The sequence below is a fragment of the Salvelinus namaycush genome, chromosome 20 (genome assembly GCF_016432855.1).
Source record: "Salvelinus namaycush isolate Seneca chromosome 20, SaNama_1.0, whole genome shotgun sequence".
NCBI classification, from domain to species: Eukaryota; Metazoa; Chordata; class Actinopteri; order Salmoniformes; family Salmonidae; genus Salvelinus; species Salvelinus namaycush.
This window is the reverse complement of record NC_052326.1, coordinates 33,423,064-33,450,147: the sequence shown is the minus strand read 5'-3', so window position 1 is coordinate 33,450,147 and position 27,084 is coordinate 33,423,064. Positions and strand designations below refer to the sequence as shown.

Genomic DNA, 27,084 nt, shown 5'->3' with positions numbered 1-27,084 from the left:
GTTCAATTTGGTTAAAATAATGCAAAAACAAAGTGTTGGAGAAGAAAGTAAAAGTGCAATATGTGCCATGTAAAAAAGCTAACGTTTAAGTTCCTTGCTCAGAACATGAGAACATATGAAAGCTGGTGGTTCCTTTTAACATGAGTCTTCAATATTCCCAGGTAAGAAGTTTTAGGTTGAGGTTATTATAGGAATTATAGGACTATTTCTCTCTATACCATTTGTATTTCATATACCTTTGACTATTGGATGTTCTTATAGGCACTTTAGTTTTGCCAGTGTAACAGTATAGCCTTCCGTCCCTCTCCTCGCCCCTACCTGTGCTCGAACCAGTAACACATCGACAACAGCCGCTCTCGAAGCATCGTTACCCAAGGGGAACAACTACTCCAAGTCTCAGAGCGAGTGACGTTTGAAACGCTATTAGCGCGCACCCCGCTGACTAGCTAGCCATTTCACATCGTTTACACCAGTCTAATCTCGGGAGTTGATAGGCTTGAAGTCATAAACAGCGCAATGCTTGAAGCATTGCGAAGAGCTGCTGGTAAACGCACGAAAGTGCTGTTTGAATGAATGCTTACAAGCCTGCTGCTGCCTACCACCGCTCAGTCAGACTGCTCTATCAAATATCAAATCATAGACTTAATTATAACATAATAACACACAGAAATACGAGCCTTAGGTCATTAATATGGTCAAATCCGGAAACTATAATTTCGAAAATAAAACGTTTATTCTTTCAGTGAAATACGGAACTGTTCCGTATTTTATCTAACGGGTGGCATCCATAAGTCTAAATATTCCTGTTACATTGCACAACCTTCAATGTTATGTCATAATTACGTAAAATTCTGGCAAATTAGTTCGCAACGAGCCAGGCGGCCCAAACTGTTGCATATACCCTGACTCTGCGTGCAATGAACGCAAGACAAGTGACACAATTTCCCTAGTTTAATATTGCCTGCTAACATGAATTTCTTTTAACTACATATGCAGGTTTATAAATATATACTTCTGTGTATTGATTTTAAGAAAGGCATTGATGTTTATGGTTAGGTACATTCGTGCAACGATTATGCTTTTTTCGCAAATGCGCTTTTGTTAAATCATCCCCCATTTGGCGAAGTTGGCTGTCTTTGTTAGGAAGAAATAGTCTTCACAGTTCGCAATGAGCCAGGCGGCCCAAACTGCTGCATATACCCTGACTCTGTTGCACAGAACGCAAGAGAAGTGACACAATTTCCCTAGTTAAAAGAAATTCGTGTTAGCAGGCAATATTAACTAAATATGCAGGTTTAAAAATATATACTTGGGTATTGATTTTAAGAAAGGCGTTGATGTTTATGGTTAGGTACACATTGGTGCAACGACAGTGCTTTTTTCACGAATGCGCTTGTTAAATCACCCGTTTGGCGAAGTAGGCTATGATTCAATGATAAATTAACAGGCACCGCATCGATTATATGCAACGCAGGACAAGCTAGATAAACTAGTATTATCATCAACCATGTGTAGTTAACTAGTGATTATGTTAAGATTTATTGTTTTTTATAAGATACGTTTAATGCTACCTAGCACCTTACCTTGGCTTCTTGCTGCACTCACATAACAAGTAGTCAGCCTGCCACGCAGTCTCCTCGTGGAGTGCAATGTAATCGGCCATGATCGGTGTCCAAAAATGCTGATTACCGATTGTTATGAAAACTTAAAATCGGCCCTAATTAATCAGCCATTCCGATTAATCGGTCGACCTCTAGTCTAATCTAGAAGTGTCAAAAGCATGGATAAATATTTCTGCATCATTTTTGGACAGAAAGTTTCTGATTTTTGCAATGTTACGTAGATGGAAAAAAGATGTCCTTGAAACAGTCTTGATATGTACGTCAATAGAGAGATCAGGGTCCAGAGTAACGCTGAGGTCCTTCACAGTTTTATTTGAGACAACTGTTTCAATATCAAGATTAATTGTCAGATCCAACAGAAGATCTCTTTGTTTCTTGGGACCTAGAACTAGCATTTCTGTTTTGTCCGAGTTTAAAAGTAAAACATTTGCCGCCATCCACTTCCTTATGTCTGAAACACAGGCTTCCAATGAGGGCAATTTTGGGGCTTCACCATATTTCATCGAAATGTACAGCTGTGTATCGTACGCATAGCTAACATTATGTTTCCGAATGACAACTATCGAGGATCGCTATGGGGCGCAATCGGGCGATGTAGGCTTGTACACAATCACCCAACCTTAACACACACACACACACACACACACACACACACACACACACACACACACACACACACACACACACACACACACACACACACACACACACACACACACACACACACACACACACACACTCTCTCTCTCTCTGTGGTTACAGTAGGCTTATGTATGTCAATGGTTTTAGGAACAGCAGTAACATCAGGCAGGATTTAGGCTACCAACTGCCTAGCCAGTTGTAGCTCAATCTTGGGTGCAATGATCACGTTCCCGCACTGACTGACTGTGTGGAGGCTCATTGATTTAATGTTATGTTAGCCTACATGATACACCAGTAAAGTAATAAAATATATAGCTGTTGGCTATATTAGCCACGACTTACCGTTCTTTGTGCAGCTACAAATGTCGAACAAAGTTGGAAATTGTTGCACCTCCATCTGTAATGTTCTTCCCGCATGTTCTGCAAGTTGCAATCCGTTTTTTGTTGTTACAGCATAGTCTTTATTTCCGAAAATAATAATTTTGAGTATCATCTTTCCAGGGCTCCATCTGAATTCACCTGCCAACGTTCCTCTGCACTGCCACACACAACTTTTTCTCAGCTGGCACAATTTGATTGGCTGCTGTCCGATTCAAACTGTAATCTGTTAAATGAAGAGTTGATGCGCTGCACACTTTTTTTAATAGCATAATTTTTAATATTTGGGCTTGGGGAGGGTATCAAGTCAGTTCAAGTCAAAAGGCTCAAGTCCAAGTCAAGTCACGAGTCATTGGTGTTAAAGTCAAAGTCGAGTTGCAAGTCATCATATTTGGGACTGGAGTCTGACTCGAGTCCAAGTCATGTGACTCGAGTCCACACCTCTGCCAAGAGGTAAAATATATAGTGAAAACAATAGACCTCCTAAAACCTTGAGGAACATTGAAATTTACAGTTGATTTGTCGGAGGACAAACCATCCACAGAGACAAACTGATATCTTTCTGACAGATAAGATCTAAACCAGGCCAGAACTTGTCCGTCTAGACTAATTTCGGTTTCTAATCTCTCCAAATGAATGTGGTGATCGATGGTATCAAAAGCAAGAATAAGGTCTAGGAGCACGTGGACAGATGCAGAGCCTTGGTCTGACGCCAATAAAGGTAATTTACCACCTTCACGAGTGCAGTCTCAGTGCTATGATGGGGTCTAAAACCAGACTGATGCGTTTCGTATACATTGTTAGTCTTCAGGAAGGCAGTGAGTTGCTGCGCAACAGATTTGTATAACATTTTTGAGAGGAATGGGAGATTTGATATAGGCCGATAGTTTTTTATATTTTCTGGGTCAAGGTTTGGCTTTTTCAAGAGAGGCTTTATTCCTGCCACTTTTATTGAGTTTGGTACACATCCGGTGGATAGGGAGCTGTTTATTATGTTCAACATAGGAGGGCCAAGCACAGCTCTTTCAGTAGTTTAGTTGGAATAGGGTCCAGTATGCAGCTCGAAGGTTTAGAGACCATGACTATTTTCATCAATGTGTCAAGAGATAAACTATTAAACAACTTGAGTGTCTACCTTGAGCCTAGGTCCTGGCAGTGTTGTGCAGACTCAGGACAACTGAGCTTTGGAGAAATACGCAGATTTAAAGAGGAGTCCATAATTTGCTTTCTAATGATCATGATCTTTTCGTCAAAGAAGTTCATGAATGTATCACTGCTGAAGTGAAAACCATCCTCTCTTGAGGAATGCTGCTTTTTAGTTAGCTTTGCGACAGTATCAAAAAAATGTGGGATTGTTCTTATTCTACTTAAGTTGGAAAAATAGGATGATCGAGCAGCAGTGAGGGCTCTTCGATACTGCACGGAATTGCCTTTCCAAGCTAATAGGAAGATTTCCAGTTTGGTGTAGCACCATTTCCTTTCCAATTTTCTGGAAGCTTGAAGGGCATCTACAAAATCTTTGGGTTGTCCGAGAATTTATAGCATGGCTTTTGATGATCCTTGGTTGGGGTCTGAGCAGATTATTTGTTGCGATTGCAAACATAATAAAATGGTGGTCCGATAGTCCAGGATTATGAGGAAAAACATTAAGATCCACAATATTTATTCTGCGGGACTAAACTAGGTCCAGAGTATGACTGTGGCAGTGAGTAGGTCCGGAGACATGTTAGCCAAAACTCACTGAGCCGATGATGGTTCCGAAAGCCTTTTGGAGTGGATCTGTGGACTTTTCCATGTGAATATTAAAGTCTCGAAAAATGTTAATATTATCTGCCATGACTACAAGGTCCGATAGGAATTCAGGGAACTCAGTGAGGAACTCTGTATATGGCCCAGGAGGCCTGTAAACAGTAGCTATAAATAGTGATTTAGTAGGCTGCATAAATTTCATAAATAGAAGCTCGAAAGAAGAAAACGCAGTCATTTTTTTTTTGTACATTTAAATTTGGTATCGTAAATGTTAGCAACACCTCCGCCTTTGCGGGATACGCGGGGTATATGGTCACTAGTGTAACCAGGAGGAGAGGCCTCATTTAACACAGTAAATTCCTCAGGCTTAAGCCATGTTTCAGTCAGGCCAATCACATCAAGATTATGATCAGTGATTAGTTCATTGACTATAACTGCGTTCGAAGTGAGGGATCTAACATTAAGTAGCCCTATTTTGAGATGTGAGATATCACAATCTCTTTCAATAATGACAGGAATGGAGGAGGTCTTTATTCCAGTGAGATTGCTAAGGTGAACACCTCCATGTTTAGTTTTGCCCAACCTAGATCGAGGCACAGACACGGTCTCAATGGGGATAGCTGAGCTGGCTACACTGACTGTGCTAGTGGCAGACTCCACTAAGCTGGCAGGCTGGCTAACAGCCCGCACGCGGTCTGGCCTGCACCATATCTCATTGTGGAGCTAGAGTAGTTGGAGCCCTGTCTATGTTCATAGATAAGATGAGAGCATCCTAATTGAATGAACATACAGTGCACAACAAATTGAGCAAACACATAATTTTAAATTGACATCATTTTTGCCTACGTTTTCTCATATTTGGGCCAACTAAAAATGTTAAGTTCAGGTAACACAGAAAAGTTGAGTAAAGGAAAAAAAGTTTGTGGAACCAGTTACCTAATAATAAGTAGTTGAAACTTCTAGATTTGTGGGTATTAATTTTAAAGTGTATCAGAGTTAAAGGTAGAGCTAACACGACATTGCTTAAACCTATTAAATCCTCACAGATCTCCACACGTATCTAGAGGTTAGTAGTCTTGGAAACCCGGACCTGGGGAGGATGTCTAAATCTCTTGGACATTTCGAAAGAGGAAAAGCATTTGTTCCGGTGAACGTTCTCTTCAGACAGACAACTCTCCCAACAAATCGTAGGTGGGGCTTAAAATGCGGGCAGGAATTTTGCTCATGTTTAGCTAGGGAAAGTATAAGTGGGATTGTGACATCACCCCATTGACGTTTACATTTTAAACGGTTAAAGGGTTAGGTTATGGTTGTGGTTAAGGTTAGGGTTAGTGTGAGGGTTGTGGTTAAGGTTAGGGTTAGTGTGAGGGTTGGGGTTAAGGTTAGGGTATGGACGTATAAAGGATCCCACTTAGAATCTACCGTTTAGCTAGGGCAAAAAGCAGATACGGCAGTGACGTCACCGGTGAATCACGTCCCATTTCCAACACCTCTGTCCCAACTGATGCTGGAACTTCTAAAGACATGTAAGCTGAAGCATTGTTACGTTGTTGGAGGCAATCCATCTGTCTAGAGAGACTAAGAGGTTAGGGGCTAGGATTTTTGTCTGAACAAGTCCTTGGTCTCTGATCCCAGGCTCCTGGATTTACCTATCAACTCTTCCAGTGGATTGTTATTCCTAGCCTCCCATTGAATTCACCCTCTGATTTAATCTGTTTCTCTCCCCACAGTGCCCCCTGAACCATTATTGTGCAAGTTTGCAGACGGGGGACAGAAAAAGAGGCAGAACCAGGGGAAGTACCTTCAGAATGGCAGGCCCTGGGCCAGGGATGGAGAGATGGTGAGTGGCTTGATGGGTGGAGGATTTCATTTATTTATTTTTGGGAGTTAGAGACTGCATGTTAGTTCCAAAAAAACTTTAACCTCTACTTCATCACCCTCCCGGATCCGGGATCCTCCTTATCAAAAAAGCTGACTAGCATAGCCTAGCCTAACGGGACAGGGATATCATATAATATAGTTTTCATGAAATCACAAGTCCAATACAGCAAATGTAAGATAAACATCTTGTGAATCCAGCCATCATTTCCGATTTTTAAAATGTTTTACAGCGAAAACACAATATGTATTTCTATTAGCTAACCACAAAAGCCAAACACACACCCGCATATTTTCACCATGTTTCCACCGCATAGGTAGCTTTCACAAAACCGACAAAATAGAGATAAAATTAGTCACTAACCAAGAAACAACTTCATCAGATGACAGTCTTATAACATGTTATACAATACATTTATGTTTTGTTCGAAAATGTGCATATTTGAGGTATAAATCATAGTTTTACATTGCAGCCACCGTCAAAAATAGCACCAAAGCAGCCAGAATAATTACAGAGAGCAACGTGAAATACATAAATACTCATCATAAAACATTTATGAAAAATACATGGTGTACAGCAAATAAAAGATAAACATCTTGTGAATCCAGCCAATATTTCCGATTTTTTAAGTGTTTTACAGCAAAAACACAATATAGAATTATATTAGCTTACCACAATAGCCAATCACACAAACACATTTATTCACCGCAAAGGTAGCTTTCGCAAAAAACAGCAATAGATATAAAATTAATCACTAACCTTTGGACAACTTCATCAGATGACAGTCTTATAACATCATGTTATACAATACATTTATGTTTTGTTCGAAAATGTGCATATTTAGAGCTGCAAATCGTGGTTATACATTGTGAATACGTAGCAACATTTCCCCAGAATGTCCGGAGATATTTTGGACACTCACCTAATCTGACCAAAGAACTCATCATAAACTTTACATAAAAATACTTGTTGTATGGCAAATGAAAGATACTCTGGTTCTTAATGCAACCGCTGTGTTAGATTTTTAAAAATAACTTTACCACAACATACAGCTTGGGTTATTGTGAGACAGCGCTCACCAACACGGCGGAGAATAGACATCAACATATTACACAGAAATACGAAATAACATCATAAATGTTGTCTTACTTTTGCTGAGCTTCCATCAGAATGTTGTACAAGGAGTCCTATTTCCAGAATAAATCGTTGTTTGGTTTTAGAATGTCCATTTCTTCTGTCGAATTCACGCCACAATGCTAGCCAAGGTTGCTAACATTCCCATCCTCTCTTGGCGCAAAGAACGGAAAACTCCAAAAGTCCCAATAAACGTTGAATAAACTGATAAAACTCGGTTAAAAAAACCTACTTTATGATGTTATTATCATATGTATCAAATAAAATCAGAGCCGGAGATATTCGCCGTGTATACCAAACGCTTTTCAGAAGACAATGTCGAGGTCCCTCGCGTGCCGTCGAAGACAAAGAAAATACCGGACCTGTCACTCCAAAAGCTCTTGTTCGGCCTCAGATCAAGCTAGACACCCCATTCCACCTTCCACTGCCTGTTGACATCTAGTGGAAGGCGTATGAAGTGCATGCATATCGATAAATAAAAGCCAGTTGAATAGGCAGGCCCTGAAACAGAGCCTCGTTTTCAGATTTTTCACTTCCTTTATGGAAGTTTGCTGCCAAATGAGTTCTGTTTTACTCACAGATATAATTCAAACAGTTTTAGAAGCTTGAGAGTGTTTTCTATCCAATAGTAATAATAATATGCATATTGTATGATCTAGAACAGAGTACGAGGCCGTTTCATTTGGGCGCGATTTTTTCCAAAGTGAAAACAGCGCCCCCGTATTGACAAGAAGTTTTAAACAAGAGGTCATTGTCAAAGCAAAATAGAGCTGGAAATCTGATCTCACATGGATTGTGTGTCTAAACCCTAAACATTCATAAAGGGGCAGTGCAGTTAAAAACATTTTTTGAGGTCGAAATTACACTCTGAAGTTGTGAAAATGAAAATGCCCTTTTTGTGTAAGAGCTGTTTTAAAAAAATGCCTGGAATTTCAACCTGTTCCGGTGGGATGGAATTTTTGGCCCACATCATGACTTCGCAATGTGATCTGATTATAATATACCAATGAATGTTCATCTGGGTAAGGGGATGGGTTCTAGACCATCCTATCAGCGGATCAGCGCTGACCAGCTGGCAAGCGTCTTTACTGACATTTTCAACCTATCCCTGACCCGGTCTTTAATACCAACTGGTTTCAAGCAGACCACCATAGTCCCTGTGCCCAAGAATGCCAAGGTAACCTTCCTTAAATTACTCTCTCCCCGTAGCACTCACATCTATAGCCACGAAATGCTTTGAAAGGCCATCATCCCAGACACCCTAGACCCACTCCAATTGCCCCAACAGATCCACAGATTACTCAATCTCTATTGCACTCCACACTGCCCTCACCCACCTGGACAAAAGGAATGCGTATGTAAGAATGCTGTTTATTGACTACAGCTCAGCATTCAACACCATAGACCCCTCCAAGCTCAACACCAAGCTCAGGACCTTAGGACTGAACACCTTTGCAACTGGATCCTGGACTTCCTGACGGACTGTCCCCAGGCGGTGAGGGTAGGTAACAACACATCCGCCACGCTGACCATCAAAACTGGGCCCCTCAGGTGTGTGTGCTTAGTCCCCTCCTGTACTCCCTGTTCAACCACAGCTGCATGGCCACGCATGACTCCAACACCATCATCAAGTTTGCTGAAGACACAACGGTGGTAGGTCTGATCACCGACGACGGCTATAGGGAGGAGGTCAGAGACCTGGCAGTGTGGTGCCAGGACAACAACCTCTCTCTCAGTGTCAGCAAGACAAAGGAGCTGATTGTGGACTACAGGGAACGGAGGGGAGAGCATGCCCCCACATCGATGGGGCTGTAGTGGAGTGGGTCGAGAGCTTCAAGTTCTTTGGTGTCCACATCACTAAGGAATTAACATGGTCCCCACACACCCAAACAGTTGTGAAGAGGGCACGACCGCAAGCACTACAGAGGGTGGGGAGTACGGCCCAGTACATCACTGGGGCTGAGCTCCCTGCCATCCAGGACTTCTATATCAGGCGCTGTCAGAGGAAAGCCCAAAAAATAGTTAAAGACTTCAGCCACCAAGTCATAGACTGTCCTCTCTGCGGTAACACTTTATTTGGCTAGTTCATCTGTAGATGCTCTACAAACTATCTACAGATTATCAGTAACATTTAAACTAACTACATTGCCTTCAGAAAGAATTCACACCCCATATTTTGTTATGTTAAAGCCTGAATTTAAAACTGATTACGTTGAGAGTTAGTGTCACTGGCCTACACAGAATACCCCATAATGTCAAAGTGAAATTATGTTTGTGAAAAAATTATTATTATTATCATTTTTTTAAACAAATGAATACAAAAATTAAAAGCTGAAATGTCTTGAGTCAATAAGTATTCAACCCCTTTGTTATGGCAAGCCTAAATATATAACATTGCCAAAAGTATGTGCACACCCCTTCAAATTAGTGAATTTGTCTATTTTAGCCCATCTGTTGCTGACAGGTATATACAATCGAGCACACAGCCATGCAATCTCCATAGACACACATTGGCAGTAGAATGGCCCATATTGCAGAGCTCAGTGACTTTCAACGTGGCACCATCATAGGATGCCACCTTTCGAACAAGTCAGTTTGTCAAATTTCTGCCCTGCTAGAGCTGCTTCGGTCAACTGTAAGTGCTGTTATTGTGAAGTAGAAACATCTAGGAGCAACAACGGCTTAGCCACGAAGTGGTAGGCCACACGAGCACACAGAACGCGATCGCCGAGTGCTGAAACGCGCAGTGCGTAAAAAAAATCATATGTCCTCGGTTGCAACACTCACTATCGAGTTCCAAACGGCCTTTGGAAGCAACGTCAGCACAATAACTGTCCGTCGGGAGCTTCATGAAATGGGTTTACATGGCCGAGCAGCTGCACCCAAGTCTAAAATAACCATGCGCAATTCCAAGCATTTGGGTTTGGCAGATTCCAGGAGAACGCTACCTGTCCCAATGTATTGTGCCAACTGTAAAGTTTGGTGGAGGAGGAATAATGGTCTGAGGCTGTTTCTCATGGTTCGGACTAGGCCCCTTAGTTCCAATGAAGGGAAATCTTAATGCTACAGCATACAATGACATTCTAGATGATTCTGTGCTTCCAACTTTGTGGCAACAGTTTGGGGAAGCCCTTTCCTGTTTCAGCATGACAATGCCCTGGTGCGCAAAGCGAGGTCATAAAGAAATGGTTTGTTGAGATCGGTGTGAAAAAACTTGACTGGCCTGCACAGAACCCTGACCGTAACCCCATCAAACACCTTTGGGATGATTTGGAACGCCGACTGCGAGCCAGGCCTAATCGCCCAACATCAGTGTCTGACCTCACTGATGCTCTTGTGGCTGAATGGAAGAAAGTCCCCTCAGCAATGTTACAACATTTAGTGGAAAGCATTTCCAGAAAAGTGGAGGCTGTTATAGCAGCAAAGGGGGGACCAACTCCATATTAATGCCCATGATTTTGGAATTAGATGTTCTATGAGCAGGTGTCCAAATACCTTTGGCCATGTAGTGTAAGTTCAGTAGTAAAAATGTGCTTAACAAGTCACATAATAAGTTGCATGGACTCACTCTATAATGGTGTTTAACATGATTTTTTAATGACTACCTCACTGTAAGGTCCCTCAGTCGAGACACTGAATATCCCTTTAAGCATGGTGAAGTTATTCATTACACTTTGGATGGTGTATCAATACACCCAGTCACTACAAAGACACAGGTGTCCTTCTGAACTTAGTTGCCGGAGAGGAAGGAAACCGCTCAGGGATCTCACCATGAGGCCAATGGTGACTTTAAAACAGTTACAGAGTTGAACGGCTGAACAATTTCTAACATTGAAAGAGTTTCCAATACCTTTCAGAGAGTTTATTTCTGTGATCAAAGCCGTTCCTAGTGGTCTAACTACACTTATAAAAAGTCATCTTAATTTTGGGAATGATCACAAAGTTTATCCAGAACTCAGATTGGAAGGCGTGGGCTTACTTGAGAGATCTTGTTGTAATAAATATATAAGACAAATTCTTCATTCACAAAACCAACTTACACCGAGAGGAAAGTTTTTCTGGAACATGCTTATTCCTGACATTGTCTGGAAAAATGCATGGTTAAGGCCTTACAAATACTGTATACCAAACAAAGTTAAGGAAGTGCACTTCAAAATTTTACATAAGATATATCCATGTAATTCTATGATTTCCAAATTTGTGGCTATTGATGATATCTGCGTTTTCTGTGGAAAAGAAGGTGAGAATCTGTCTCACTTGTTCTTTGAATGTAAATTTGTGTCAGAATTTTGGGAAAACCTTGCTTATTACTTATTTACTTGCTTAAGTACTTATTTACCATTATGAACACTTGCTATATTTTTAACAAAAAATATATAATATGTTGCTATTGCAATGATAACAAAACCACTGAAATGATTGTTATTTTTTTTAATTCTTGTTGCCAAATACTTTATACACAAACAAAGATTCCAAAATTCTATACCATAATTACCAATTTTTCTGATTGAATTTAATTATCTTATTAAAACATTAACCCTAGTGAATAACAACAAGAATAACATATTCATGAATCATTATAATAAGATCTTTTCAGAATGAATATAATTGCACTTAAATTGTTTATTGTTTGTATTTTATTTTTATTTTTTGTATGTTTGAGTATTGTTAATACCTGTGTTTGGTTTGCTAAGACATGTTTGATGTAGCAATGTAAGTTGATTTTTGTATTATGAATAAATAAATAAAATATATATATATATTTTTTTAATAAAACAAAACACAATTACGGAATGATGGCGTGGGATGGATGCTGTGTTTGCGCTTCCAGTATGTGTGTCATGATAGTTAAAATAGAATGAATAGCTAATGAAATGTCTACCCAGGCGACATGCATTGACCCTATTTTGCACTAACTCTCTTGCACTGATTCTATGCACACACACCGGTCTCTACCCACGCACACACACGACATACGCCCACACACACATAACATGCACACGCATGCATACTGACGCCACACACACATTCACACCACACACACTCACACACACACACACACACACGCACTCACTCACTCACTCACCACATACACTGCTGCTACTGTCTGTCTATTCTGTTGCCTAGTCACTTTACCCCTACCTATATGTACAGTACATACAGTGCATTCTGAAAGTATTCAGACCCTTTTTCCACATGTTGTTATGTTACAGCCTTATTCTAAAATTGATTAAATATTGTGGATTTGACATTATGGGGTATTGTGTATAGATTGATGAGGGAAAAAAACAATTTAATCAATTTTAGAATAAAGCTGTAACGTAACAAAATGTGGAAAAAGTCAAGGGGGCTGAATACTTTCCGAATGCACTGTAGCTATCTCAATTACCTGCACATCGACTCAGTACTGGTACTCCCTGTATATAGCCATATTATTTTTACTCGTTATTGGTATTTATTATTTACTGTGTATTTATTCCTCGTGTCACTTTCTATCTGCATTGTTGGAAAATGACACGTTAGTAAGCATTTCACTGTTAGTCTACACCTGTTGTTTACGAAGCATGTGACAAATAAACATTTATTTGATTTGGTGTGTGTATTGGTAAGGGGGTGTACTCTAGACCATCCTTTCAGCCAATCAGGGCTGTGTATGTACAGTACCAGTCAAAAGTTTGGACACACCTATTCATTCTAGGGTTTTTCTTTATTTTTACTATTTTCTACATTGTAGAATAATAGTGAAGACATCAAAACTTTTAAATAACACATATGGAATCATGTAGTAAACAAAACAGTGTTAAACAAATCAAAATATATTTTGTATTGATGACAGCTTTGCACACTCTTGGCATTCTCTCAACCAGCTTCACCTGGAATGCTTTTCCAACAGTCTTGAAGGAGTTCCTACATATGCTGGGCCCTTATTGGCTGCTTTTCCTTCACTCTGCGGTTCAACTCATCCCAAACCATCTCAATTGGGTTGAGATCAGGTGATTGTGGAGGACAGGTCATCTGATGCAGCAATCCATCACTCTCATTCTTGGTCAAATAGCCATTACACAGCCTGAGGTGTGTTTTGGGTCATTGTCCTGTTGAAACACAAATGATAGTCCCACTAAGCGCAAACCAGATGGGATGGCGTATCGCTGCAGAATGCTGTGGTAGCCATGCTGGTTAAGTGTGCCTTGAATTCTAAATAAATCACTGACAGTGTCACAAGCAAAGAACCCCCACACCATCACACCTCCTTCTCCATACTTCATGGTGGGAACCACACGTGTAGAGATCATCCGTTCACCTACTCTACGTCTCACAAAGACTTGGCGGTTGGAACCAAACATTTAAAATTTGGACTCATCAGACCGAAGGACAGATTTTCACCGGTCTAATGTCCCTTGCTTGTGTTTCTTGGCCAAAGCAAGTATCTTCTTCTTATTAGTGTCCTTAAGTAGTGGTTTCTTTGCAGCAATTTGACCATGAAGGCCTGATTCACGCAGTCTCCTCTGAACAGTTGATGTTGAGATGTGTCTATGACTTGAAATCTGTGAAGCATTTATTTGGGCTGCAATCTGAGGTGCAGTTAACTCTAATGTAGCAGAGGTAACTCTGGGTCTTCCTTTCCTGTGGCGTTCCTGATGAGAGTCAGTTTCATCATAGCACTTGAAGGTTTTTGCGACTGCACTTGATGAAACTTTCAATGTTCTTCAAATTTGTCTTAAAGTAATGATGGACTGTCATTTCTCTTTGTTATTTGAGTTGTTCTTGCCATAATATGGACTTGGTCTTTTACCAAATAGGGCTATCTTCTGTATACCCACCCTACCTTGTCACAACACAACTGATTAGCTCAAATGCATTAAGAAGGAAATAAATTATTGGCCAACGTGCAATCATTGGAAAACAAACTGGACGTTCTACAATTAAGACTATCCTACCAACGGGACATTAAAAACTGTAATAACTTATGTTTCATCGAGATGTGGCTGAACGACGACACTGATAATATAGAGCTGGATGGCTTCTCCGAGCATTGGCAGGACAGAGCAGCTACGTCTGCTAAGACGAGGGGCTGGGTTGTGTGTCTTTTTGTCAAGAACTGCTGGTGCGCGAGGTCTAATATTAAAGAAGTCTCAAGGTATTGCTCGCCTGAGGTAGAATACTTCATGATAAGCTGTAGACCACACTATCTACCAAGAGAGTTCTTATCTATATTATTCGTAGCCGTCTATTTACCACCACAAACCGATGCTGGCACTAAGATCGCACTCAACGAGCTGTATAAGGCCATTAGCAAACAAGAAAATGCTCATCCAGAAGCGGGGCTCCTAGTGGCTGGGGACTTTAATGCAGGCAGACTTAAATCTGTTCTACCTCATTTCTACCAGCATGTCACATGTGCAACCAGAGGAAAAAAACTCTAGACCACCTTTACTCCACACACAGACGCATAAAAATCTCATCCTCGCCCTCCATTTGGCAAGTCTGACCATAATTCTATCCTCCTGATTCCTGCTTACAAGCAAAAACTAAAGCAGGAGGTACCAGTGACTCTCTCAATACGGAAGTGGTCAGATGACATGGATGCTACAGGACTGTTTTGCTAGCACAGACTGGAATATGTTCCGGGATTCATTTAAAAAATATATATATATTTTTATTTCACCTTTATTTAACCAGGTAAGCTAGTTGAGAACAAGTTCTCATTTACAACTGCGACCTGGCCAAGTTAAAGCAAAGCAGTGCGACAGAAACAACACAGAGTTACACATGGAATAAACAAGCGTACAGTCAACAATAGAAAAAAATAAAGTCTATATACAGTGTGTGCAAATGGCATGAGGAGGTATGGCAATAAATAGGCCATAGTAGAAAAGTAATTACAATTTAGCAGATTAACACTGGAGTGATAGATGAGCAGATGATGAGCAGATGATGGTGTGTAAGTAGTGATACTGGTGTGCAAAAGAGCAGCAAAGTAAATAAAAACAATATGGGGATGAGGTAGGTAGATTGGGTGGGCTATTTACAGATGGACTATGTACAGCTGCAGCGATCGGTTAGCTGCTCAGATAGCTGATGTTTAAAGTTAGTGAGGGAAATGTAAGTCTCCAGCATCAGCAATTTTTGCAATTCGTTCCAGTCACTGGCAGCAGAGAACTGGAAGGAAAGGCTGCCAAAGTATGTGTTGGCTTTGGGGATGACCAGTGAGATATACCTGCTGGAGCGCGTGCTACGGGTGGGTGTTGTTATCGTGACCAGTGAGCTGAGATAAGGCGGAGCTTTACCTAGCATAGACTTGTAGATGACCTGGAGCCAGTGCGTCTGGCGACGAATATGTAGCGAGGGCCAGCCGACTAGAGCAGGTCGCAGTGGTGGGTGGTATAAGGCGCTTTGGTAACAAAACGGATGGCACTGTGATAGACTGCATTCAATTTGCTGAGTAGAGTATTGGAAGCTATTTTGTAGATGACATCGCCGAAGTCGAGGATCGGTAGGATAGTCAGTTTTACAAGGGTAAGTTTGGCGGCGTGAGTGAAGGAGGCTTTGTTGCGAAATAGAAAGCCGATTCTAGATTTCATTATGGATTGGAGATGTTTGATATGAGTCTGGAAAGAGAGTTTACAGTCTAGCCAGAGACCTAGGTATTTGTAGTTGTCCACGTATTCTAGGTTAGAACCGTCCAGAGTAGTGATGCTAGGCGGGCGGGCGGGTGCGGGTAGCGAATGGTTGAAAAGCGTCATCCAATGGCATTGAGGAGCATACTGTACCACCTCAGTCACCGGCTTCATCAATAAGTGCATCAATGACGTCGTACCCACAGTGAAAATACGTACATTTCCCAACCAGAAGCCATGGATTACAGGCAACATCCGCACCAAGCTAAAGGCTAGAGCTGCTGCTTTCAAGGAGCGAGACACTAATCCAAACGCTTATAAAAAATCTTGCTATGCCCTCAGACAAACCATCAAACAGGCAAAGCATCAATACAGGACTAAGATTGAATCGTACTGCACCAGCTCTGATGCTTGTCGGATGTGGCAGGGCTTGAAAAATATTACGGACTACTATTAGGGAAACCCAGCTGCGAGCGCCCCAGTGACACGAGCCTACCAGACGATCTAAATGCCTTTTATGCTTGCTTCGAGGCAAGCAACACCGAAGCAGGCGTGAGAGCACCAGCTGTTCCAGACGACTGTGTGATCACGCTCTCTGTAGCTGATGTGAGCAATACCTTTAAACAGGTCAATATTCACAAAGCCGCGGGTCCAGACAGATTACCAGGACGTATACTCCAAGCATGCGTGGACCAACTGGGAAGTGTCTTCACTGACATTTTCAACCTTTCCTTGATCGAATCTGTAATACCTACTGCACATGTTTCAAACATAGTCCCTGTTCCCAAGAAAGTGAAGGTAACCTGCCTAAATGATTACCGCCCCGTAGCACTCACTTCAGGAGCCATGAAGTGCTTTGAAAGGCTGGTCATGGCTCCCATCAATACCATCATGCCGGAAACCCTAGACCCACTCCAATTCGGATACCGCCCCTACAGATCCACAGATGACGCAATCTCAATCGCACTCCAAAATGCCCTTTCCCACCTGGACAAAAGGAGCAGCAATGTGAGAATGCTATTCATTGACTAGAGCTCAGCATTCAACACCATAGTGCCCACAAAGCTCATCACTAACCTATGGACCTAAACTAAACACCTCCCTCTGGAACTGGATCCTGGACTTCCTGTAGGGCCGGCCCCAGGTGGTAAGGGTAGGCAACAACACATCTGCCCCGCTGATCCTCAACACTAGGGCCCCTTAGGGGTGCATGCTTAGAATCCCTCATGTACTCCCTGTGCACACATGACTGCGTGGACAAGAACGACTCCAACACCATCATTAAGTTTGCAGACGACACAACAGTGGTAGGCCTCACCGACAATGATGAGTTAGCCTATAGGGAGGAGGTCAGAGACCTGGCAGTGTGAGCAAGACAAAGGAGCTGATCGTGGACTATAGGAAAAGGAGGGCCGAACATGCCCCCATTAACATTGACGGGGCTGAAGTGGAGCGGGTCGAGAGTTTCAAGTTCCTTGGTGTCCACATCACCAACAAACTATCATGGTCCAAACACACCAAGACAGTTGTGAAGAGAGCACGACAACACCTTTCCCCCTCAGGAGACTGAAAAGATTTGGCATGGGTCCCCAGATCCTTAAAAAGAGAGCATCCTGACCGGTTGCATCACCACCTGGTATGGCAACTGCTCGGCATCTGACCATATGGCACTACAGAGGGCAGTGCGTAACACGGAACCCAAAACGGCTGCGCGCGTGCGCCATCGTGCATAAATGTATTTTGTCCCCCCACACCAAACGCGATCACGACACACAGGTTAAAATATCAAAACAAACTCTGAACCAATTACATTAATTTGGGGACAGGTCGAAAAGCATTAAACATTTATGGCAATTTAGCTAGCTAGCTTGCACTTGCTAGCTAATTTGTCCTGTTTAGCTAGCTTGCTGTTGCTAGCTAATTTGTCCTGGGATATAAACATTGAGTTGTTATTTTACCTGAAATGCACAAGGTCCTCTACTCCGACAATTAATCCACACATAAAACGTTCAGCCTAATCGTTTCTAGTCATCTCTCCTCTTTCCAGGCTTTTTCTTCTCTTGACTTTATATTGCGATTGGCAACTTTCATAAATTAGGAGCATTACCGCCACTGACCTCGTTCGCCTTTCAGTTACCCACGTGGGTATAACCAATGAGGAGATGGCACATGGGTACCTGCTTCTATGAACCAATGAGGAGATGGGAGAGGCAGGACTTGCAGCGCGATCTGCATCAGAAATAGAACTGACTTCTATTTTAGTCCTTGGCAATGCAGACGCTCGTTGGCGCGTGCGAGCAGTGTGGGTGCAATAATTGAAAAATATAGATTTCTAAATTTATTTTGCAACGCTCGTGCACGCGACTCGAGCGGTGTATTCAGCCTGTAAGGCCCAGTACATCACTGGGGCCAAGCTTCCTGACATCCAGGACTTGTATACTAGGCGGTGTCAGAGGAAGGCGCAAAAAATTGTCATAGACTCCAGTCACCCAAGCATTACCGGAGCACCAAGTCTAGGATCAAAAGGCTCCTTAACAGCTTCTACCCCCAAGCCATAAGACTGCTGAACAATTAATCAAATGGCCACCCGGACTATTTATATTGACCCCCCTATGCATAGTCACTTTACAAATTACCTCAACTAAGCTGTACCCCCGCACATTGCCTCGGTACCAGTACCCCCTGTATATAGCCTCGTTATTGTTGTATACTTTTCTTGTGTTACTTTTGCTTATTTTTTTTATATATTTTTTTCACTTTAGTTTGTTTCGTAAATATTTTCTTAGCTCTATTTCTTGAACTGCATTGTTGGTTAAGGGCTTGTAAGTAAGCATTTCACCTTAAGGTCTACTACACCTGTTGTATTCGGCGCATGTGACAAATAACATTTGATTTGCTTTGATTTATTAGACATACAGTGATGATTTAAAAAATAAAATTACAAAGACTGCATGGGGGCTTTAACATAATTGATTTTATATGTGATTGTGTCCTTTACGTCTTTATTCTGAGTTATTTGTGTTGTTTTCCCAGGGAGGGATGACGCTAGCATATGACCCCACAGCCTTACAGAATGGGTGAGTATAGAGAGACAGAAACAGAAAGTCAGCCCACCAACAAAAATAAGTCATGTGTTTGTGGTGAACTATTCACTCCTGGTAGATGCAGAAGACATTGCAACACTACTTTATTTTATTGCAATCATCTACTTCAATGTAACATTTTGTAGTTCTATCATCTGGCATCACTTAATAATTACTTTCATGCACATGCGATTATAAATGCTTATTAATGTAAATTCTATAAAATAATCTGACATGCATACATCTTGATTTGTGTGTGTTGTGCAGGTTCTATTCGTCACCCTACGGTCTGACCCCAAACCGGATGATCGCCCAGACGTCCCTCTCTCCCTACATGTATTCACCGATCTCATCCTTCCAGGTCAAACACTGAACACGCACGCACGCACGCACGCACGCACGCACGCACGCACGCACGCACGCACACACACACACACATCACTACCACCACCACCAAACCAGCATTCACAAACGCATGGAGGATATCTCTGTAGACGTAGGAGCTATGTCATTGTTATTTTTCTATCCATATTCAGATTTCATCTCCACTCATTCTCCCCTGTGTGCTTGTGTGTAAAGATCCTGTATTTTCCTCATCTCTCTTTCCAGCTACATAGTCCCTCCTGGATGCACCACCAGTCGTACCTCATGCAGCCTGCAGTGAGTATTAAATATTATTATCTACCTCTGCTGCTGCAGCTTCCTCCTTACTATTCTCTTTACATCTGGTTAGCTTGCAGTTCTGCTCATCTATCTCTCTATCTCTCCTCTTTTCTTTGTCATTCTGTCTCTTTATATTCCTGTCTCTTTCTCTCGCTCTCTCTATCTCTCTGTCACTCTCTATAATCATGTCTCTGATTTATTGGCTATTTGTCCTTCTCTTTGTTGGAACCCCCCCTCTCTTTTCCCATCTCTCTCCCTCCACTTCTCTCTGTGTCTCACACAACCACTATCTCTCCTTCCCTCTCTCTCCCTCCACCTCTCTCTCAGGGCACAGTCCTGACTCCGACCATGGACCATGCCATGTCCATCCAGCCCACCTCCATGATGGGCACCATGACCCAGCAGCTCAGCCACCTATCCCTGGGCAGCACGGGCACGGTTAGTACCCTACAGATACCCACTCCACCTCCCACTCCACCCCCTTCAACTATCCACTCTATCCCCCCCTCCTTTGGTCCCCTAGTCTCATCTCAAGACTAAAACACATTGAACTGAATCAAGTTGTACTGAATTGAAGTTGAAAGTGAAGAGAAAAGCAGTTACCTGTGTCTTAGTTGGATCTCTATACAGAAATAATGACTGATGATTTCTTCTCCTCTCGTTCTGTCACAGTTTATGCCTGCCAACACAACTATGCAGGGGACATACATCCCCCAGTACCAACCAGTGCCTCCCTCCAGTGTCCCTGTAGAGGTGAGACCCCAACCAACACCATAAGCATTAACTATGCAGAACAAGCTAAGGGGATGACAAAAGGGGGCTTATTTTACAAACGAGTTCAAAACCATGCATTTACTAAGCAGTTTTTAACTCAGGGACCTGTTATTACTGTTCCACTCCATTTTCTTCCTTTTCTTGCAGGAGAACGGAGGACAACAGCAACAGGTTGCTATGGAGACACCTGCAGAACACACAAACTACTCATACCAGCACACCAAGTGAAGCTAAGGTAGGGTAATTAACCCCTCCCTGTGCATATATCTGCTAACTTAGTTCAATCAATCAATCAAATGTATTTATAAAGCCCTTCTTACATCAGCTGATGTCACAAAGTGCTGTATAGAAACCCGGCCTAAAACCCCAAGCAGCAAGCAATGCAGGTGTAGAAGCACGGTGGCTAGGAATAACTCCCTAGAAAGGCAAGAACCTAGGAAGAAACCTAGAGAGGAACCAGGCTCTGAGGGGTGGCCAGTCCTCTTCTGGCTGTGACGGGTGGAGATTACAACAGTACATGGCCAAGATGTTCAAATGTTCATAGATGACCAGCAGGGTCAAATAATAATAATCACAGTGGTTGTAGAGGGTGCAACAGGTCACCACCTCAGGAGTAAATGTCAGTTGGCTTTCATAGCCGATCATTCAGAGTTAAAGACAGCAGGTGCGGTAGAGAGAGAGAGAGTCGAAAACAGCAGGTCCGGGACAAGGTAGAACGTCTGGTGAACAGGTCAGGGTTCCATAGCCTCAGGTAGAACAGTTGAAACTGGAGCAGCAGCACGACCAGGTGGACTGGGGGCAGCAAGGAGTCATCAGGCCAGGTAGTCCTGAGGCATGGTCCTAGGGCTCAGGTTCTCGAGAGAAGAGAAAGAGAGAGAGAGAGAAAGAGAGAGAAAGAGAGAGAGAGAATTAGAGGGAGCATACTTAAATTCACATAAGACACCGGATAAGACAGGAGAAATACTCCAGATATAACAGACTCACCCTAGCCCCCGACACATAAACTATTGCAGCATATTTACTGGAGGCTGAGACAGGAGGGGTCGGGAGACACTGTACAGTACTACAGTGTACAGTGCTACTTATATGTTGTCCTTGCCTACTAGGTCCATGTCAGAACATTACATGTTGGAGCCAATTAATGTTATCATGGTTCACTAAAAAGAAAAGCTTGTCAGATATTGACCATCTTCAAAAAAAACATGTATTTATTTATTATTGATCAGCATTCTGTAAATATTATGATTTACACAACTACATGATGATATGGAGAGTATGTAGAATTGTTACATTTTGGATGTTACATCTACAATATTATGTAAAGGGAGTAGTGTGACAGAGGTAGGTGTGTGTTTTGCAGCTGGTGGTCAGAAGGCCATGTTGCAGACTGAACCCCAGAGAGTTGCTTCGCTACTGGAGGATAGCAGAGCTCCGCACAACACCACCAAGCCTCGGACTTGAACACGGATGACAAAAGCAACACGTGTGTGCTTTGAAAAAGAAGACACCGCTTATTTCGTTGGGACTTTTCCTCTCTCTTATTCAAGGGTCGATCAACCAAAGGTGGGAGCCTTCTGCAATGGAAGCTTTGATCTCTTTTAATAACTGAAAAAAGAAAATAAACAAAAATGTTGAACAAAGAAACAAATTAGGAAAGGGATAAAGACAGAGCGTTATTTTTGTGCATGTAATATAGCAAATTTGTATTTTTAAAAAGCATTCTGGAGTTTCAGAGTGATACAAGGAAAAGAGTAACAACACAATGTGTCTTTCATTTTTGGGTAAAATATGCAAAAATGTAGTTTAATTGTTTTATGTCTGTTTTTTGACATTCTATTCACAGCAGTTGGATAATGTTTTGTACAGATTTTAAAAAGTAAAAAAACACATTTAGTTGGTATAATATTTCTAGTGTAGGCTACTTTTAAGAATGGAAAATGCAAAACACACCATTTAAAGCTACTTCTCCCTTAAACTGATCCAGTAAGGCTAAGTTCAGTTAACTCACTGGCAGATGGTAACATGAATTATTTATAAATTATTTAAAATAATGTCAAACTTAAACCTTATAAAACATTCCCTTCATAAACATTCAGAATGTGTTATGAGCAGAGGACAATCATGATCATTCTTATTTATATGTACATCATAGTTCTATTTTTTGATATTTGGAAATATTCAAACATGTCACTTGCGTATTGTGTAGATTTTATTTAATTAAATTCTTTATTTAACAAGTCCGGTAAAAGCCAAACACTGGCAATAAACATATTATCACTTGTAAAATAATTAATAGGAGCTTAATGATATAAAAAAAGAAAAATCTGTTATTATTGTAAACTTTGTTATGAGAAGAAAATTAACTATTATTTTTTTGGTTATAATGCAATATGACACATCCAAATTTCACCTTCTATTTAAAAAAAACTTGAGACAAATTGGATTGTCTGAAAGTTGCAATATTATTTTCAACATTGAATAAATTATTACCATTACTATACTATACAATAACAAGATCCTCTCTCTATATTCAAAGGAAAAATAAAACAGTACATAAAATGCAAACTCTTTTGACATTATTACCAACATTTATTCACTGCAATTATGCTTGAATTCACAGATAATATAATAAATATTCTACAAAATAGTTGACTTGGTTTGTGTGTTGTGTGCTAGAGTTCATGTCACAACAGTGTCCATAAGAAGTGGTTTCAAGCGGTTTTGTTCTGGTACCTGTTCAGATGTCCATAGTAAATTTGACCTTTTGTACAAAGTAGACAGACAAATAATTGGACATGCCTTAGAATTGAGCAGTTGGATTAGTATGAAATATGTGTACAAAAGAGTGCAATTTTTTTTAAATTAAAAAGCAAAACAATGAGGGGAGTTAAAAGTAGGTCTAAAAAGAGTCCTTAATAACAGTCCTTTGTTGTTGAGAAAGGGAGCTGCAAGTCTTTATCAATGCTGCTGTTGTCTCCTGAGTTTTAATTCCTGACAATGATTTGTATTTTAGAATTTTTGTAGAAAAAAGTAAAGTATGTTTTCTCTTTTTGGGCTTTCACTTGAACCCTTCTGAGCTATCATACGTTTTGTTGTTGTTCTAAAACATATTTTTTATTAATTTCTTTACAGTAATCTAGATTTTATAAGTAGGGAAAGATCTTTCCAAGAGTTTAGATGTAAGCTTTTTTTCTTTTGTAAGAGATTCGTAGTATTTTTTTATTGTGTTCGTGCATGTCCACATGGTCCATACAAACAAAGAGATGATTTTGTGTTTCTTCAAGTTGATTTCTGTTCCAGAGCACTGTGTTGTTCACTATGATAGAGTTTTTCAGGCCCGTGTGAAATAGTTTTTAACTAAAACGCGTCCACATCTATCCTAGAGACACTAAATGAAACTCAATGACAACCATGCCACCTTGCCCACCTTCCCAGATCAGTCCAGTGGAGATGTACATGTCTAGTGTAAACACATTCTATTGTATCTGTCAGAGAAAATGATGATGCTACCCAGAAAACACATAACATAAAATGAAAGTGCCATTAAAAACAAACTGTCCCATAACAAACTGTTCCACAGAAGTTAACTTAACATTGGATGAATTCATTCTAGTTTCAACAAAGACAAACATTTGTGAAATTGGCGGGTTTTGTTAGGAATTCTGACCAGTGTTTCTAAGCCTTAACTGTAACCTGTTTCTCCTCATTGATGGCAATTCCTTTCAATCATGGTTGAGGGTATGGCCAAGAAAAGATCATACAATGCCATCAATATCAGATGTTATGTTGCCATAATATTATAAAGGGCTGAGTTTACCATACCTTGTTAAAACCTAGTGTTACCCTAGTAAACATCCCCCCATCACACTTGATCTCGGGTTTTCGTCATTGTTCAGGATGGATGACATCAAAGTTACTGTTTCTTCTTCATTGTGCATCTCTGAACCTCTCTCCACCTTCCAAATGTTTTTTTATGATTATTTATGTCTGCAACACCAAAGATGATGAAGCCATCCAACTGTCAGGAAAGCTGTCTGTCAGACTTTCTATCTTGGAGACAAATGCTGCTCTCATCTCTATTGGCGTACGTAGCTAGAATGATGCTGTAGTAACATCCTCTCAGTGGCAGTACCCTGGTAGATGGTAAACAAGCAATATGTTTCATTTAAGTTCTGAATGTGTTGAGTGTTGAATAGAGATTCATAGATATGTGTGCTTCGTTTTATCGACATATGCTCGTTTCAGTTTGGTACACCCAAAGAAAGACCAGTATATGGTGTCTTTAATACAGAGAACAGGGGCAGGGGCCTACTTTGCTTGTTTAGTGTCAATGATGAGAGCTCAGCATGTATCTCTTTCTGTAAGTACTAGGACTATTTTATGTGCTCTTTTTGGTTGAGCTGTTGTCAAAACCATAGTTATTTCCTGTTTCCACTTCTGTTGAGTGTTTTGTGTGTCTTGTGATCTGTCCAGAAAATACAAAGCGATCACTTGCAGGTTTTAAGCTACAGTGCACCTCATGAAGGAACATTTGAGAATGTTGTGAGAATGTAGTACTAGTCAGGTAATCCATTATGTCATTATGATGAATGCTGTTAAAGTAATCCAAAATATATATTTGTTAGTCATCTTCAGTCCTAAAAGCAGTCTAATGTCAAGATGACTCTATCTGTTCTGTAGATCCAAATATAGATTTTGGAGTGAACGATCACTTTAAGTTACACTCTCCACAATTAACTGTAAATCATTGTCTGAGCGAGCACGCTTTAGGCTATTGTATTTTCCTTGCTGCGTATCTTTGACAGGTATCTTATAATACTATGGAAAAATACTAAAAACAGGATGTGCAACAAATGTTGAACTTGCACTTATTTTCAATCCATGTTTATGTACATGAAAACCCTAATACCTAGCATTCTCCTGTCTTCGCTTGTTGTCCAGATCATGTAGCTTCAATGGCTAATGTCATAGTTTCAAAATGTTTTGCTGCTAAAATGGGATGTCCAAGCAATGGATAGATGGGAGCCAAATTGGATGTTCAAAAATGTCTTACTTAAACCTAGTAAATTGGATTCAAGTATAGTTAACATGAACACATTTTTCATTATATTTTAGACACATTTTGTGAAAGTTGTACTCAGAGATAACACGCTATTTGATAGTTGTTTTGGAATCTCTTTGGTAATTCACCAACTTTGTGTGAGAAATCTGACATTTTGTACATACTGCCTCATCTCTCTCACTGCTTGTAAACATTTTCCTTATTTATACTAGAACACATTTTGTACAGTTTGTTAGAGGAGAAAGGTTTTGTTATTTGGTTAGTTTGCTAGTAAGCTGGTTAGTCACTTGGCTACTTCGTCTTCCTGTGACAGAGATGCTCAAGTAACTCTTGTTTTTTATTAATTGGAAATATATGTTTTGTTTCCTTTCTTTCTTGGTTTTACTCTTTGAATTTGAACATGTCAATTTTCTTTTTTAATAAAAAAATCATGTTTTTAATGGTTGTATTCCAAAACAGTTCCAAGAATACAATGGGGGAAAAAGACACAAGTCAATTACATAAGTACCAAGTTTATTTTAGTGTTGAGCAAATTGTATTATGTTTGTTCAAAATAAATGTTTCATGTGGTAAGCAAAGTGTTTGATACCCATGAAAAAGGTGCAAGCTCCTTTCTCTTTAGGTTATCATAGTAATACCCAAACATAATTGTATTGACCAAGCCTTGACATTGTAATAATGCTACTGGATTCAAAATGCCATACATTGACCTCTCAGTTAAGTCACAATATAACTTGTAACTGATAAAACAATATTCTGATCTAATATGATCGTTCATTACACGTCTTCCCTTTTGATTTAAAGTGATTCTGTATGTATCTGGGTATGTATATGTGTAGCTAAAAGCTACTCCTACAAGATACAGAGCCTTCACGTCCATATAGAAACCACTCTAACCACATTGTAGTCTCAAACTTTATCTTGCCATACCTGGAACCTTAGGAATATATATATAGCATCATCTATAAAGATTGACAAAATAACTGACAATAAAATAAACTCTAGCGAACATATATGAAGATACTCTGTCGTATCAAAACTACAATTATGAAAATTAAACTCAACCCTGCTGAGTTCCAAAGACTTCCTGAATCCACATGATACATGTAGTTTAGGAAAACAAGAAAGAGATATATTTACAGAAAGATTGCATGCTTTGAAAGAGACCGTGTCAGTGGTAACTTGTTTTATTTTCTTTGGGCTGAGTTGACGACAGACAAGAACTGTAAATCTGTTTTCCTGAAGACTAGAGAGATCAATACGCCAAAACAACCACTATACGGGTGTCGGCTAGTGCGGATCGGAGATCATCAAACCCCTAGGGGGCCAGAACATAATTACAAAGCATTTGTAGACTGCAAATTGAATGCAAGAAGCCCAAACAGCTATATTTGACTAAACATAATCATTTCAAACCTTGCTTCAGTAAAATTAGTATATTATCACATATACATTGAGTGTACAAAACATTAAGAACACC

The 27,084-nt window shown here is 40.5% G+C and overlaps 1 protein-coding gene across 2 annotated transcripts in view; it reads left to right on the top strand.

Moving 5' to 3' along the window:
- LOC120065273 (RNA-binding motif, single-stranded-interacting protein 2-like) overlaps positions 1-26,349 on the top strand; it is a 72,701-nt gene extending 46,352 nt beyond the window's left edge. For both annotated transcript variants that reach the window (XM_039016138.1, XM_039016137.1), the window contains exons 7-14: positions 6,122-6,231; positions 19,056-19,099; positions 19,373-19,466; positions 19,715-19,765; positions 20,096-20,206; positions 20,441-20,521; positions 20,690-20,777; positions 21,903-26,349. In XM_039016138.1, coding sequence (XP_038872066.1) covers positions 6,122-6,231; positions 19,056-19,099; positions 19,373-19,466; positions 19,715-19,765; positions 20,096-20,206; positions 20,441-20,521; positions 20,690-20,770 — 572 coding nt within the window. In that variant the 3' untranslated portion in view covers positions 20,771-20,777; positions 21,903-26,349. The remainder of the gene's footprint in view (positions 1-6,121; positions 6,232-19,055; positions 19,100-19,372; positions 19,467-19,714; positions 19,766-20,095; positions 20,207-20,440; positions 20,522-20,689; positions 20,778-21,902) is intronic.
- The last annotated feature ends 735 nt before the right edge of the window (positions 26,350-27,084 follow it).